General features: G+C 45.9%; 1 protein-coding gene across 1 annotated transcript in view; it reads right to left on the bottom strand.

Annotated features, from left to right (window-relative positions):
- Positions 1-15,293, bottom strand: part of LOC311228051 (uridine-cytidine kinase-like 1) — an 84,838-nt gene that overhangs the window by 35,018 nt on the left and 34,527 nt on the right. The window contains exons 7-10 of the mRNA XM_084313952.1: positions 14,935-14,996; positions 10,060-10,076; positions 2,219-2,317; positions 2,004-2,097 (exon numbers count right to left, since the gene is read on the bottom strand). Coding sequence (XP_084170078.1) covers positions 2,004-2,097; positions 2,219-2,317; positions 10,060-10,076; positions 14,935-14,996 — 272 coding nt within the window. The remainder of the gene's footprint in view (positions 1-2,003; positions 2,098-2,218; positions 2,318-10,059; positions 10,077-14,934; positions 14,997-15,293) is intronic.

Genomic DNA, 15,293 nt, shown 5'->3' with positions numbered 1-15,293 from the left:
CGTTAAGGTCAGACATAATTTTACTTTCTACTTTTACCGCGTTTACCGTTTGTCGAAGGCTAGGTAGTTGACTGACAGCGTAATCCTCTAAGTACTGAGGTGGCTGTCGTCTGCGCTGCGGGCGTTCTACGTTAGGAGGACCGTTTCGTGGAGTGTTCATCATAGGCCATTTCAATATTAATAACACTATATTAATATTACACTAGTTACCATCCGGCTCGAAGGACCAATTGTAACTGAGGGGTACAATTCCCTGACTGTATTGATAAGTATGGTATTATTAAACCACTACCGCTTGTACTTTAACTTCTGGCCATCCAGTACATGATATAGATATGATGAACACTTTCCCACCTGATGAAACGAAGTCCACACAAATGTATAAATCGAATATTTTATATAGCAAAGGGTATATACAACGTTCACTTAATGACATTTATGATTTGAAATGCACTTGTAAGGCAAATGAGTATTCGTAGGTAAATCAACATTGAATGTCCAATCTCTGGTTACGCAGGGAGCAAGTATACAACCTGGTTCTTTAGGGAACTATAGCGATGGTACTTAAATGATTATAGCTGGATACACTAAAGGGGGGTCCCGCTGGTTGTAAGTCAGTAGGGGGGGGGGGGGGTTAGGAGAGCCGCTGGCGGTATCCCATCTGGCCGACGATTTCTTGGGAGAATTCAGAGTGCTGAACACGGTGCCCACAGAACCTCGGTCCGCAGATGAATACAGCTGGGCCCTCTGGTGGACGGTAGCTGCCGGTCCACAACGAAGAGACGTGAGGCGACCTCACTCGGGGTAGAGCGCCGTCTCACCTGGACTCCTCTCCGGGGGGTAGTTCCAACACTCAGCAGTGTTGGCCGTTATCCATGGAATAATCAAAGCACCCAAAGCATGTAGATAATCCAAGCCGTGTAGGGCTCGACGTCGTCCGGGTGAAGTAATCCAATGTACAGGTCCACTCGTCCTGGCCCGGAGCTCCTCGGATGCAAGCACCACACGTGGTCTGCCCAGCCTGGTTAAGACTCCAGATAACGTCAGGAACGATGGGGGTACTGCTCACTTTATAACTCGTCTCTAACCGAACGATGCACCATACATAATAGACTATTATTAACTTAATAGAAATACGTCCCACTCGACGGTATAGTGCCAAACTATGACAATTCAACTATTAATCCACACGATGTCTCAATGCCTATTCTGAGGCCAAGTAGGCCATACTGCACCACACGTGCGTCGTGGGTGAGGCTTCACGTCTGTTACTAGGTTGGAGGGTAAAGGACTAATGGACTAAAAGAAAGTTCTACTTTACTTGCGCCATATATATATGCGCTGTGAACAAATAGTACCATTCGTATTTCGCCAGACGTATTTCGCCAGACGTATTCCTACGCGGAACCGGGCTTGTAACGACATGTTCGTCGGCACGATTGAACTTGAACCAAGGGGCTTGGCTGCTGGCGCCAGGTTCTCGTCCAATGGTAGAATGAAACTATTATGGGCTGTTAGTAGACTAAAGGGATATTCAGTGTATATTGTACAAGGAATATACAGGGGATATCAAACGATATACAAATACTATTAAATATATATCCATAAATAAATATATATATTCGGTTTAATCTGATCCTTCACAACAAAGCGGAACGTAAACGCTGGGAGGCTTATTATAGCCATTTGCCTGCTATTGTCCGGGGATATTCATCAGTGTCTATCTAACCCTGGCCCGGAAAATTCCACTTTGAATGGGGAAATCAACAACTTGACGGATCAGCTGAGGAGAGACTACACCTCCCCTCAGGTAAGATCGGGGATCAGGGAATCTGCGGGGGGGGGGCGTTACCCGTGACATCTCCACTGATCCGTCTCCACCTCTCCGTCTGGGAGCTGTATCGAGGGCCGGGGGGGAAATGACAGTGAGTGGGCACATGATCCCTAACCCATGATGCACAATGTGTGCGTGTGACACGCGACAGACACAGACACACACTCACCTTGAGTGGCAGGAAGGAGAGGGCGTGTTCTATCAGCAGCCTCATTAATCTCTTAGAATAGAAGATAAACTCATCCCTGTTGGTCTCCTTGTTCCTACACACACACACACACAGCGGTGTTAAAGAGAACTGAATGACCTTAGAAATAGGGGAGAATACGTTTAGAAAAAGTGTGTGTGTGCGTCTGTATACATGACATGTGTGTGTGTGTTCACCTGATGATAGTGTGCATACCCCGGACCTGTGGGGTTCTCTCCAGGACGCTCAGAGTCTTGGGTAGAGGCTGACCTTGATGAGCCGAGGCTAGGGCTGACCTGACACACACACAGATCAAACGCACACACACAGAGATCAAACACACCCCTGGTGGTACGATAACACAATTGCAGCATTGGGCTGGGCAACATGACAATGTGGTTTATGCTGTTGTTGTCGTTTATCATCCGTGTTATTGTTAAATAAATGATGAAAAAAAAAATTAATAGGTCGGTAGATTTTTCACAGAATGATCTGAAAACAGCCATTTTCCTTCCACGTTGGGGAAGACAATGGTTGCTAGGTGTTGATATATGCGAAATGTATCAACAACACACACCTGGCCATGGAATCGCTGAGCGGCCAATTGTCAGATTACTTAACGAGGGGGGTGCAGCACATGTAGAAACTGTTCTAACTCCTACACTGTTCACCTAACGAGGGGGGTGCACATGTAGAAACTGTTCTAACTCCTACACAGATTACTTAACGAGGGGGGTGCACATGTAGAAACTGTTCCAACTCCTACACAGATTACTTAACGAGGGGGGTGCACATGTAGAAACTGTTCTAACTCCTACACTGTTCAGATTACTTAACGAGGGGGGTGCACATGTAGAAACTGTTCTAACTCCTACACTGTTCACCTAGTTGGGATGTAAATACCCTCAAATCAAAAAGGTGAAAGTCTGCACTTAAAGCACATCTTGATTGTTTAATTTCCAGTCCATTATGGTGGTGTGCAGAGCCAAAATTGTGGAAAATAATGTGTCCATGTCCAAATACTTCTGGACCTGACTGTATATAGAAAAATACCTCCATATTGCCCAGCCCTGTGGTGAACTGTGTCATAACTCATAACAAACTGGTGCTGCTCCTCCCAGACTTAAAATTCATAGTCAACTATGAATCATCACCAGATTCCGTCAGATATGAGAGTAGTAGATTTGAGTAAGGATGCAACTCCATTCAGCCGATGCTCGTTCAGAGTCCTTCGGTGGTATCAGGTAGTAAGTAGTGGCTGATAGAAGACCAAACCAACCCATTTATATTATTTAACAGAATACACTTTGTATACAATACTATATTAGTGGCTCAGGAGGTAGAGCAGGTCATCTGAAGGTTCCCGGTTCGATTCCGGCTCCTTCCGGGCAGCGTCTCTAAGCGTCCTTGAGCAAGACACTTAACCTCTTAGTCTTAACTGCTCCGGATGAGCAGGTTGGCACCTTGCATAGTGAGATTAGTCACCTCTGCCGTCGGTGTGTGTGAATGTGTGAGTGAATGGGTGAATGTGAGGTATAAGTTGTAAAGCTGCTTCCCATTTACAATTTATACAGATTTAGATATAGTGCAGATATCTGCAGATACCCCTGTAGAGTTGTGAACACTGTTGCAGCCCCCCGGCAGGAGCACACAGAGCAGAGCAAGCACTACGGGGGACGGAGAGGGACGCCGTCTACACAACCTGGCAACAACAAACCCACAGAGCTAAGTTAACCCAAGAGTTCCAGTAGGTTAAACCGGTTTCACAATCCAAAAAGATTCTACTGTAGCCTCGTCACGTCAGACCTGCGGAACACAAGCAAACTGGCCCCCCGTCGGGTCTGAACGCGGCACACACCCGTAAAGTAAACCGTCTCCCGGCAAAAGTGGTCTTCTGTAAAGTGGTTTCGACTCTTCGTCTCTCGTCACGTAATGATCACATTACAGGGAAAAGATGATTTCTCCGTTTATCTGTGTGTAACAATATCTCAGTGTGAGCGCGGGGGCTTTAAGTGTATACAACAGTTAGTTCCAACCAAGTCATTTCATTGGACAAGAGGCCTTCCCTTCAGTGCCGATATTCAGTATAACAGCACTGGGACCATAAGCATCACTCTGCCGCACAGGTGTTCTATAAATAACCGTTAATTAGGCATCATCTCTGTTGCGAGACTGATTTCTTTCTGTAATTTAGTCAGAGAAAAAAACATTATAATAAAGAGCCAGCGGTTAACGTGTGTAGATTAAATTATACAAAGTTCAAGCTGTGCAGGAAAATATTTGTGTGGAACTATTTGTTGGTGGAGCTAAATAAATGATCAAATAAAACAAATTGTTGCAGATTAAATACAATCAAATTGTTGCTGGAGTGCCGTTATACTGAATATCACCACGGCTGTGATCATCCATGACCGAATCACAGCCCGATGTTCAGTATAACGGCACTCCCTCTCGTGAGATATGACTTCGTCAGCCGCATGTGCGCGAGGCTCGTTTACAGCGGGGAGAGCCGTTGGCTACAGAGAAATGGAGAGATCAGCTTTCTCACACGCTTCAACGTGATCAGTGCCAGGATTCCTTACAGGATGAGAGACGGCGATGAGAAACACAATTATATGAAGTTAACCATTTTCGCTTGGGAAGCAATTTGTTTACATTCTTGGAAGTGCTGCATTCAGACCCAATGGAGAGCTGACTTGCATAGCGTTCCGTGTTCCAACACTTCAGGAACGCGATCGAAAGTGAGGACCAATCCATGGCTACAGAAATTACATGGTTGGTGTTGGGCTCCAAATACATGCCAACAGTCATCACCACCATGCATGGAAACACCAGACTACTGGTGGACAGTGGAAGGTGCAGCGTGGTAGTACAGTAGGGCTTTGAAGGCCTTGGTGCTTCACAAAGGACCAGCAGTTTGGAATAGGGATCCAAAATCAATGTGTTCTTATTTAATTAATTTAAAAACTGAAAAAAAGGGGAATAATAATTTGGTGTGAGGTTCCAATTGTGTTGCTGAAAAACGAAATGTAAGATGTTACAAATACATGGAATGTTTGCTTCAAGAGAGTGAATGGAATAGCCATATCCCTACTGTACATGACACAATGTGATAGAAGATAATAGCTTCCTGTATTGTTATTGCCAGTGTGGGTAAAAGCACTTGCAAGAATCATTCAAGTTTAACCAAATACATTTAAATGGATAGTGCATATGCTTTGGAACCCTAGCCCTATTTCCTACGTACCAATGATGCTGTTGATGGGTTGAGTCCACTCTCAGCACAATGCATGCTGTTCTCGTACTACAAACCAATACAAAGACAATGGGGTTTGTACAAGCTGACTGGAGACAACTGAAATCTACTTTGTGTGCTCTGTGGAGTCATTTTATTGAGGAGGGAGAGAGAGGGGAGGGAGAGTGGGGAGGGTGAGATAGTGGGGAGGGAGAGAAAGGGGAGGGAGGGAGAGGAGAGTGGGGGGAAGGGGGGTGAGTGGGGCAGTAGAGAGGGGAGGGAGGGAGGGAGATAGTGGGGAGGGAGAGAGAGGGAGGGAGAGTGGGGAGGGTGAGATAGTGGGGAGGGAGAGAGAGGGAGGGAGAGTGGGGAGGGTGAGATAGTGGGGAGGGAGAGAAAGGGGAGGGAGGGAGAGGGAGAGTGGGGGGAAGGGGGGTGAGTGGGGCAGTAGAGAGGGGAGGGAGGGAGGGAGATAGTGGGGAGGGAGAGAGAGGGGAGGGAGAGTGGGGGAGGGAGAGAGTGGGGCGGTAGAGAGGGGAGGGAGGAGGGAGAGAGTGGGGAGGGTGAGAGAGGTGGTGAGAGAGTGGGGACGGAGAGGGGAGGGAGGGAGGGAGGGAGAGTGGGGGGGAGGGAGAGAGTGGGGCGGTAGAGAGATGGGAGGGAGGGAGAGAGAGAGTGGGGAGGGAGAGAGGGGAGGGAGAGGGTTAGGTAGAGAGTGGGGGCGGTAGAGAGATGGGAGGGAGGGAGTGGGGGAGGGGAGAGAGAGGTGGGGAGGGAGAGAGAGGGGAGGGAGAGGGTTAGGTAGAGAGTGGGGCGGTAGAGAGAAGGGTGAGTGTAAGGCGGGAGAGTGAGGAGAGAGTGAGTGGGGAGGGAGAGAGTGGGGAGGGAGAAAGAGGGGAGGGAGAGTGAGGAGGGAGGGAGGGAGTGGGGAGGGAGAGGGAAGGGAGGGGAGAGAGAGAGAGAGGAGGGGGAGGGAGAGGGAGAGTGAGGATGCATGGGTTGGAAGCACAGACCTTTCGTATTGTTAGGATATTTGAGCTTGAACTTGAGCCCATTGACTTTGCATTGATTTGCGGCCAACTAGTTGGAGCTGGTGTGAGGAACAGCATGGGTTGTGCTGAGAAAGGACTCTCTGATCAACAACATCATTGGTACGTAAGAAACCAGGCCTGGGGGTAAACAAATTATTAAGAAATCTGAACTATCCCTTTAAATAGCTCATGCATCATCGCCTTCAAAATAGCATGAAGCAAAACAAATCTTCAAACAAAAGCTCCAAGTTTAGCAACCAAGAACACCAGCAAACACACATGCTAGATTTTATCACAGGAAGTATGTTAATTCAGTCAGCAAATACATATGACCTGTTAACAAGTTAACATCCATTATGCTGGGAAAATGTTTAAAAATTATTCAAACTACAAAAAAGGGTATGCTTTTTAAGACTACAAAAATGGAGGAAGATGCAGGAGCGGATCCTCACATAACCCAGCGGAGCTTCCTCTGAAGGAGACGACACACATTCATTTGGCGAGAAGGAAATAAAGGGAGGAGAGAAAGAGGAGAGAGAAGACAGAAGACAAGAAGAGAAAAGGCCGTTAGAAGATGGCAGAGAGCAGAAAGCCTCTCTGTATCACTGGAGGGCAGACTTGGGCAAAATTGTAGAAGGATTTGTTCCACCTGTTGTTAAAAATACAAACGGCTGTCACTTTTTATACATTTTGAGTTCTTTCTGTTTGTGTGCTCACTTTTCATTCATGTTGATCTATTTCTCTGTTTCAGTGTACTCACTTTTCATTCATGTTGATCTATTTCTCTGTTTCAGTGTGCTCACTTTTCATTCATGTTGATCTATTTCTCTGTTTCAGTGTGCTCACTTTTCATTCATGTTGATCTATTTCTCTGTTTCAGTGTGCTCACTTTTCATTCATGTTGATCTATTTCTCCGTTTCAGTGTGCTCACTTTTCATTCATGTTGATCTATTTCTCTGTTTCAGTGTGCTCACTTTTCATTCATGTTGAGCTCCATCTGGTCTGTATTTTGCCCAGGTCTGCTGGAGTGAGTAAACGAGAGGATAATCAAGGGGTGAGTGTGAAGTTACCTCTATAAAAACAGATCTCAGACCAGTCTCCGGCCCCTCCGCACTTACCTACACATCACAATGGGACAGATGCCAAACTGACCCGAGACCAGCAGGTATAGCGATAACTTTGCACCGAGACCCGCAGAGTGATGGATTTTGGGCCATTTTCACACAGCAAGTCAAACCGAATGTATTCACTGTGGAAAATATGCCTTTTCAAAACTGGCTTTGAAGACAACCGCTCTAGCATAGAACACATTGTTTTGTAGCAGGACCAGGTGCAGGATAAAAGTACATAGAAATATTGAGGGAAATGGATATCCACCGCCTGGATTACAGCTCCCAGCACTTTAAGGAACACAAAAAGCAACGTTTGGCAAATGAAGAATTGTATCCAGTGTGCGGATATCCATTTCCTTCAATATTCTTTAACTAGAGCCTCTCTAGCCAGGGAGAGATGCCAGCGTGAGCTCCTAAACACACTCCTCGCTCAAAAGTTCCCCAATTAACAAGATTCTGGTCAGAATCAATAAGTATAAACCCAGAGGAAAGATAAAGTAGGGTAACCTTGCACGGCAACTGGCTTCGCAAGATCACAAGAGCACACGAGAATCCATCTGGTCAGGCTTCAAGTTAAGCCCTTGTGCCCCGAAAACCACAGTGGTTTGGACCAATCAGCGTCCTCCTTAGAGGAACTACTGAACTACGGGTGGTGTGGTTTAGGTGTGATGATGACAGCGGTGGCAAGTTATGAACGTTAAACTATTTCAAAGGACGACTTCCCAGATGGTTCTGTGTAACAAGACAATGTGTCAAAAGTAGTTTTCAAGTTGGAAAATAACTGCTTCGGCTTGCTTCGTCTGAAAGTGGGGGGCAAAAAGCTAGATGCAGAGCTAGCTACATCTCTAGATCCAGCTGGATCTCCCTTTGATGAAGCCCCAATTTGCCCCAATACATGAAAGCTGGTGGAATCAGTTGACCTTCAGCCAGCGCTCTGGTCTGGCTGTGTGAACCTGGACATAGAGTTGAGGGCCGTTGGGAGGTGGTCCACCCAGAGAAGAAAAGACCATGCCAGAGAGAGAGAGAGAGAGAGAGAGAGAGAGAAAGAGAGAGAGAGAGGATATTTCTGGGGTTCATAGTTCTGTGTTCATAGTGGTTCAGTCTCTTCAAGGTCTACCTATATAGACCCAGCTACAGCTACCTGTGCGTGTGTGCCTGTGTGTGTGTGCGCGTGCCTGTGTGCATGTTTCCCTGCTTTTCTTGCCGACAGGGCATCAGATAAGCCTCAGGGTGAGAGCGAGTCCTTGGGTTAATAGAATGTTGTTACCTTCTTATCTCTCTCAGCCCACACCATCATCATACATCACCTTTGATGTAAAATACTAGTCTGGGATCAGTCTTGATCACCATCAGGTTCCCTGCCTGCCTCACCATGTCTGCACTTTATGTGCTCATTTTATGCCGGTCTTTTTTCTGTTGTGAAGCACTTTGAGCTGCAGTTTCTGTATGAAAGGTGCTATACAAATAAAGTTTATTATGATTATTATCAGGCGTCGCTGGTCCCAGCGTAGGTCAAGGAGCCTGCCGGTGGAGTCTTCCAGAATTGTCTACCGGGCGACGGGCGTACACCGATTACATTACTTGCCCACCGTGCCCTGTAGCTAGTTTTGCTACTCCTCAGTGCCGCTTGGAAAATAATTAGAGTCCGCTGGTTCAGCAGATGGACACCGTCATCTGTAGATGTACGATGATCTACAATGATCCACATTGAAACTAGCGTTAGGTAACTAGCGCGGTCTGCTCAGCTGTAACGTTAAAGTATTAACAAGTTGGGATAATCCAATCACAACGACCAACTGGTCTTTGACACTTTTGGATGTAATTTGAGATCTCCGCTGCTCGGCAGCTCAGGTGATTGGAGTTGGGCAATCCAACATGGAACTATGGGCCTCAGCGGCCGGGAAGGTAAAGGCCATGATCTAGCGGCGAAGCGGGGTCGGGATGTTGCTCCTGAGGGGTCCTGGTGGGAGAAGGGGAAGACATGTCTTTTGTGGCATCTGTGATAGTACTGTCCTGTGATGTCTTGTGTGTTATTGTTGTTACTGTATTGTTACATTTTTTTTAATGGAAAATAAAAATGTGATCACAAATAAGTTGGGATAATCTGCAGCCAAGGAGCACACTGTTCACGTTGGAACCCCATGATACTAACGTTAACGTTACAGAAGGAAACCATCTGTATGGGTGTAGAGGTACAGCAGCAGAGGAATATACCTCTGAGAGTGTTCTACTGGTGTATTCTGTAGCTTTTGTTCTGGTGTTTTTATGTGGACCCCAGGAAGAATACCTCCTTAGCAGCCAATAACAATTAGAATCAATAAACCGTAAACCACAGAAATATCCTCCCTCTGATTTCAAACAAACACAAAAGGAGGAACATTTGTACAATTTACTGGATGATATGAGCACCTTTAATATATACATACATGATCAAATAACATTTTTGCTTAACTTGTATAACATTGTATATTTCTCCTTTGGTCTTTGCCATTGTCCCCTGCCGTTTGTAAATAGAGGGGAAGACGGAGAGAAAAGAGAGAGAGAGAGTGAGAGAAAGAGGGGTGAGAGGAGAGAGAGGAGGAGCAGAGAGGGAGGAGAGGAGAGAAAGCGATGGAGGGAAGGAGGGATGGATGGATGGAGGGGGAGGGGGCAGTCATACCTCACAGTGATCTCACGCTGGAGTGGTGAGGCAGGCAGGGAGATTTCACACACACATGTGCACAAGGCCAAACACACAGACACAGAGGGAGAACAATGAAAACAAACAGAACTCATAAGATGACAGACAAGCCAATTCAAATGAATATATATATTTTTAAAGAATAAATAAAAACTTGGTGCTATAGATACACTTTTTAGGTATAGCATCCATAAAAAATAAATCCAGAGCTTTTAGAAAGGTGTGGAATAAAAGTATTGCCCCCCCCCCCCCCAATGAAAAATGTATAGATTAATAAATGTATAATTTAAAATGTTTTTATGGGTCCAAAATTAATGTTGTCTACAATGTTACAGGCATGTATCCCCTCCCTACTTCCCATGTCGCCACGTGGAAGGCACCCGATTGGATAAATGACATGCTGGTGCTCTAGTGCGACATCTAGTGGCTGAATGTTATCTATAGCACCTTTACTGTAAGCCTAAAACCAAATAAATAAATAGACAAATAAACCTAAACATCAAAAAGAAGGGGAACAAATCTAAACGTGTTGTTGGATAACAATCAAACAATGGTCATAATGACATTCAAACTCAATGTTATCATGAGTCATACAGACAACATCTGTGTTATGGAAAAGTGATTTCCACTCCTTTGCACAAAACATCTTTACATTTAGATGTAAATAAAAAATAGAAATGATGTATATCATAGTAATTATTTAGTATATATATATATTATAGATTACATATTTATAGGTATATTTATATATACACATGTATTGGATTGTATAGAGATACAGTGTTTATACATATAATTAACAATAGATTAAATTATAATTTGTGATAGTTAAAAAGGGGTAGGAATAAAACATTTAAAAAAGTGTATACTTGAGGGTAAACTAAGATTTGTTTATCTGATTCCCTTTTTGTTGTCTTTTTTTTTTTTTTTTTTATCTTTTGTATATGTCAAATAGATATGTTTGTCTTTATACTTGTTCGAAAAAAAATCTCTTTCATTCATTCACATTCAGATGGGTTCACATTAAAATGCCTTCCCATTTCAATGATTTCAAATGAGGATCAGCGGCCTGGTTTTTCATTGTAATGCATGGTTTTAATATCAAGGGCCAGTGCACACTGTATGTTCCCCATTTACAATCTGCATATTGTCTTTGCAATACAAGTAGAGATGTGGTACCATGTTCTATCTCCCTCTCTCTCTTATCTCTCTCATATATACAATGTGCTCGTAGGGAGAGATCCCATTTGCTTTTGCATATGTTAATTTATCATGTATGATAGGGCAAAAAATATCTATACATCATACATCATATCTAGGAGATAGAGTGCGGTTCTAGTGCATTTTAGTACTCTTATTCCAACACAAAGCTTCATCGGACAAATCCTCAACATCTCTCTCTTTAGCTCCATCTATTTCTCTCTCTCCACCATCTATTTAGCTCTCTATGTATCTCTCTTTAGTTATCCATCTATTTCTCTCTATATATATCTATTTCCCTCTCTCCATCTACAGTATTTCTCTCTTTAGCTCTCTATCTATGGATCTCTCTTTAGTTATCTATTTCTCTCTCCATCGATGTATCTTTCTTTCGCCCTCTATCCATTTCTCTCTCCATTTATTTTTCTCTTTAGTTCTCTATCTATTTATCTCTCTCTCTATACATTATATATATATCTTTAGCTCTACCTATTTCTATCTCTTTAGCTCTATATATTTCTCTCTCTCTCTCCCTCTCTATTTCTCTAATAATTGCGATAAACAATATTGTCATTTTAAGACAATTTTATGCCACTGATATATTATAATGTGAGCATCTAAATTTATTTTACCACAACCAAATTGGCATTTCAAGGCTCTAAATCGCAAGCAAAATGGTCACATATCCAACCTTTTATTTGGGAAGTGTATTTCATCTTTGACTTAGTGGAACTTTCGTGAGTGGGGGTGAAATCTACTGGTTCATTAAAATAAAGATGCAGCCTCAGTGGAGGAAACAGGATCAGTGCTGAAACAGCCCCTTCATTGTGAAGACTAGTGCCTATTGAACCCATTCAATAAATCAATCAAGAGCCAAAATGAAGCTGTCTACAACGGATTCTTTTAAAAAGCTAAATAAGGGGAGAGGAGAGAGGAGAGAATGATGAGGGAGAGATATGCAGCCACTGAAGGCTGTGGATAATGGTGCATGTGAGTTTTTACTCCCGAGTCGTGTCTCATCCCCTCCCGACTCGTCGAGTCCGATACGTGACACAAAACACTCTCCCGACTGCTTTTCAGTCACTTAGATGAAACTACTCGCTCAACAGAGGAGAATGAAACAGTCATCCGGTTGACATGCCGGCTCATTCACGTTATTAATGGGCTCTCCTCTCTCATTCTTCTTAAACCCAATGTTCCCACACATTGTCCATTTATTCTTCCAAACTTTCTGCCTGGAATCATGCAGTTGTCAGGAAAAACACCCATTAGCCTGGAGTAACACATTAACCCAGCCATCCCAACAACAGTTTGTTTCAACTGCTGCCTTCCAGGAGGCGTTACCGCAGCCTCAGAGCCAGGTCCAGCAGGCGTTACCGCAGCATCAGAGCCAGGTCCAGCAGGCGTTACCGCAGCCTCAGAGCCAGGTCCAGCAGGCGTTACCGCAGCATCAGAGCCAGGTCCAGCAGGCGTTACCGCAGCCTCAGAGCCAGGTCCAGCAGGCCTTACCGCAGCCTCAGAGCCAGGTCCAGGAGGCGTTACCGCAGCCTCAGAGCCAGGTCCAGCAGGCGTTACCGCAGCCTCAGAGCCAGGTCCAGGAGGTGTTACCGCAGCCTCAGAACCAGGTCCAGGAGGCGTTACCGCAGCCTCAGAGCCAGGTCCAGGAGGCGTTACCGCAGCCTCAGAGCCAGAGCCAGGGCCAGCAGCCTCAGAGCCAGGTCCAGCAGGCTCAGAGCCAGGTCCAGCAGCCTCAGAGCCAGGTCCAGCAGCCTCAGAGCCAGGTCCAGCAGCCTCAGAGCCAGGTCCAGCAGCCTCAGAGCCAGGTCCAGCAGCCTCAGAGCCAGGTCCAGCAGCCTCAGAGCCAGGTCCAGCAGCCTCAGAGCCAGGTCCAGCAGCCTCAGAGCCAGGTCCAGCAGCCTCAGAGCCAGGTCCAGCAGCCTCAGGTCCAGCAGGCGTTACCGCAGCCTCAGAGCCAGGTCCAGGAGGCGTTACCGCAGCCTCAGAGCCAGGTCCAGCAGGCGTTACCACAGCCTCAGAGCCAGGTCCAGCAGGCGTTACCGCAGCCTCAGAGCCAGGTCCAGCAGGCGTTACCGCAGCCTCAGAGCCAGGTCCAGGAGGCGTTACCGCAGCCTCAGAGCCAGGTCCAGCAGCCTCAGAGCCAGGTCCAGGTCCAGCAGCCTCAGAGCCAGGTCCAGCAGCCTCAGAGCCAGGTCCAGCAGCCTCAGAGCCAGGTCCAGCAGCCTCAGAGCCAGGTCGAGCAGGCTCAGAGCCAGGTCCAGCAGCCTCAGAGCCAGGTCCAGCAGCCTCAGAGCCAGGTCCAGCAGCCTCAGAGCCAGGTCCAGCAGGCGTTACCGTAGCCTCAGAGCCAGGTCCAGCAGCCTCAGAGCCAGGTCCAGCAGCCTCAGAGCCAGGTCCAGCAGGCGTTACCGTAGCCTCAGAGCCAGGTCCAGCAGCCTCAGAGCCAGGTCCAGCAGGCGTTACCGTAGCCTCAGAGCCAGGTCCAGCAGGCGTTACCGTAGCCTCAGAGCCAGGTCCAGCAGCCTCAGAGCCAGGTCCAGCAGGCGTTACCGTAGCCTCAGAGCCAGGTCCAGCAGGCTCAAGGACTCATACTACCATCAAGCCAAATTAAAGTGGGGTTGCGTGTCTCCTATCGGTCATGCTCACGCAAGAAGTTGAGGAAGACAGCCGGGGCTGTTTTTCCCCCACAATCAAATATAAATGTTCACAATCTAATGTATGCTTATTTTTTTTTTTACAATTCGATTATTAATTCAAATATAGAATATTCGTTGACAGCCCCAATACATATACAGATAATGATGTCTCTGCACACCCCTAATATGGACACAAGCCCTAACGTTAAAGAGTAAAAGTAAGCGTTCTACAAATATTGAGCATCATTTTGTAAAATGTCCTGTGTCACCAGTGTTGTCATGAGTTTATTAGTCATGGGAAATTCAACATCACCTTGGCAACCCTAGTGTGTGTGTGTATATGAATGAGTGTGTGTGTGTGTGTGTGTGCGTGCGATAGATGAAGGCTGTCTAGTGACAGTGATGATAGATAAGAAGAGAGCTACAGATCACAGCTGCCTATGCTTCATAAAAAAAAAAAAAAAATGAAGTGATTCGAACTTGTCACCAACAGGACCGCAGGCTCCACAGCAAGCTGGCGAACGAGTTGAGCTAACCGTCGATGTTAAAACAGGGGGGATTGCGTGCGGCAACCTGCGCGCCGCTCTGCCCCTGCGCTCTGGCGCTGCCGCGTCGCCGCGGGGGCGTGCTGGGCGCAAGTTGGTTGCCTGAAGTAATGAAGCTGACTGGCCTGCATTTACTAACTTTAACCACTGGGGGGCAACAGACGTGAGGGAGAACACATGGATTTAATCTCTAAATGCTAATTATCTGTGTCTGTCTCATGAGTCTCATTCTATTAAAGGGGCGGTTTATGAAGCGTAGCTGTAATCCGTTAGTAGCTCTCTCCTCTTATCTATCATCACTGTTACTAGACAGCCTGCATCTTATCACACACACACACAGTTTATCGCAGAGCCCTACTGCAAGCCCACTCACTGAAAGAGAGGTGTAGATGTAAACAGTTTGTATTGAAAGCTGAAGGTGGAGACGTGAGGGGTGAGGTTTCCATAATCCTTACCTTCTCTAGCTGACTGTGAACATGCTGGACAATGAGGTCCAATGCTACGAAGTTCTCTCCCCCTGAAACGAAATATCACAAATACCTTTTCAGAACAAATTATTTACTCTTTGGATTTATTTATTCACTTTCAACTTGATGACTTGTTTGTAAAATGACAACCATTCAAAGTGGTGTAAAAAAAATATGTAGTGTGCGGATTTAGACAAAGAAATAATTTAAACTAACAAATGTAAATATAATAATATATAAATAATCTGGGGCGGCTAGGTGGTGTAGTGGGCAAGGCGCTCGCCACCAATGCAGGAGATGCTGGGTTCGAGCCCAGCTCTCGGCATTGCTATCAGCTTGGCTGGTCG

This window comes from Notolepis coatsorum (genome assembly GCF_963971535.1).
Source record: "Notolepis coatsorum genome assembly, chromosome: 5".
Lineage (NCBI taxonomy): Eukaryota > Metazoa > Chordata > Actinopteri > Aulopiformes > Paralepididae > Notolepis > Notolepis coatsorum.
The sequence above is the reverse complement of the archived record's forward strand: the minus strand, read 5'-3'. Positions and strand labels throughout refer to the sequence as shown.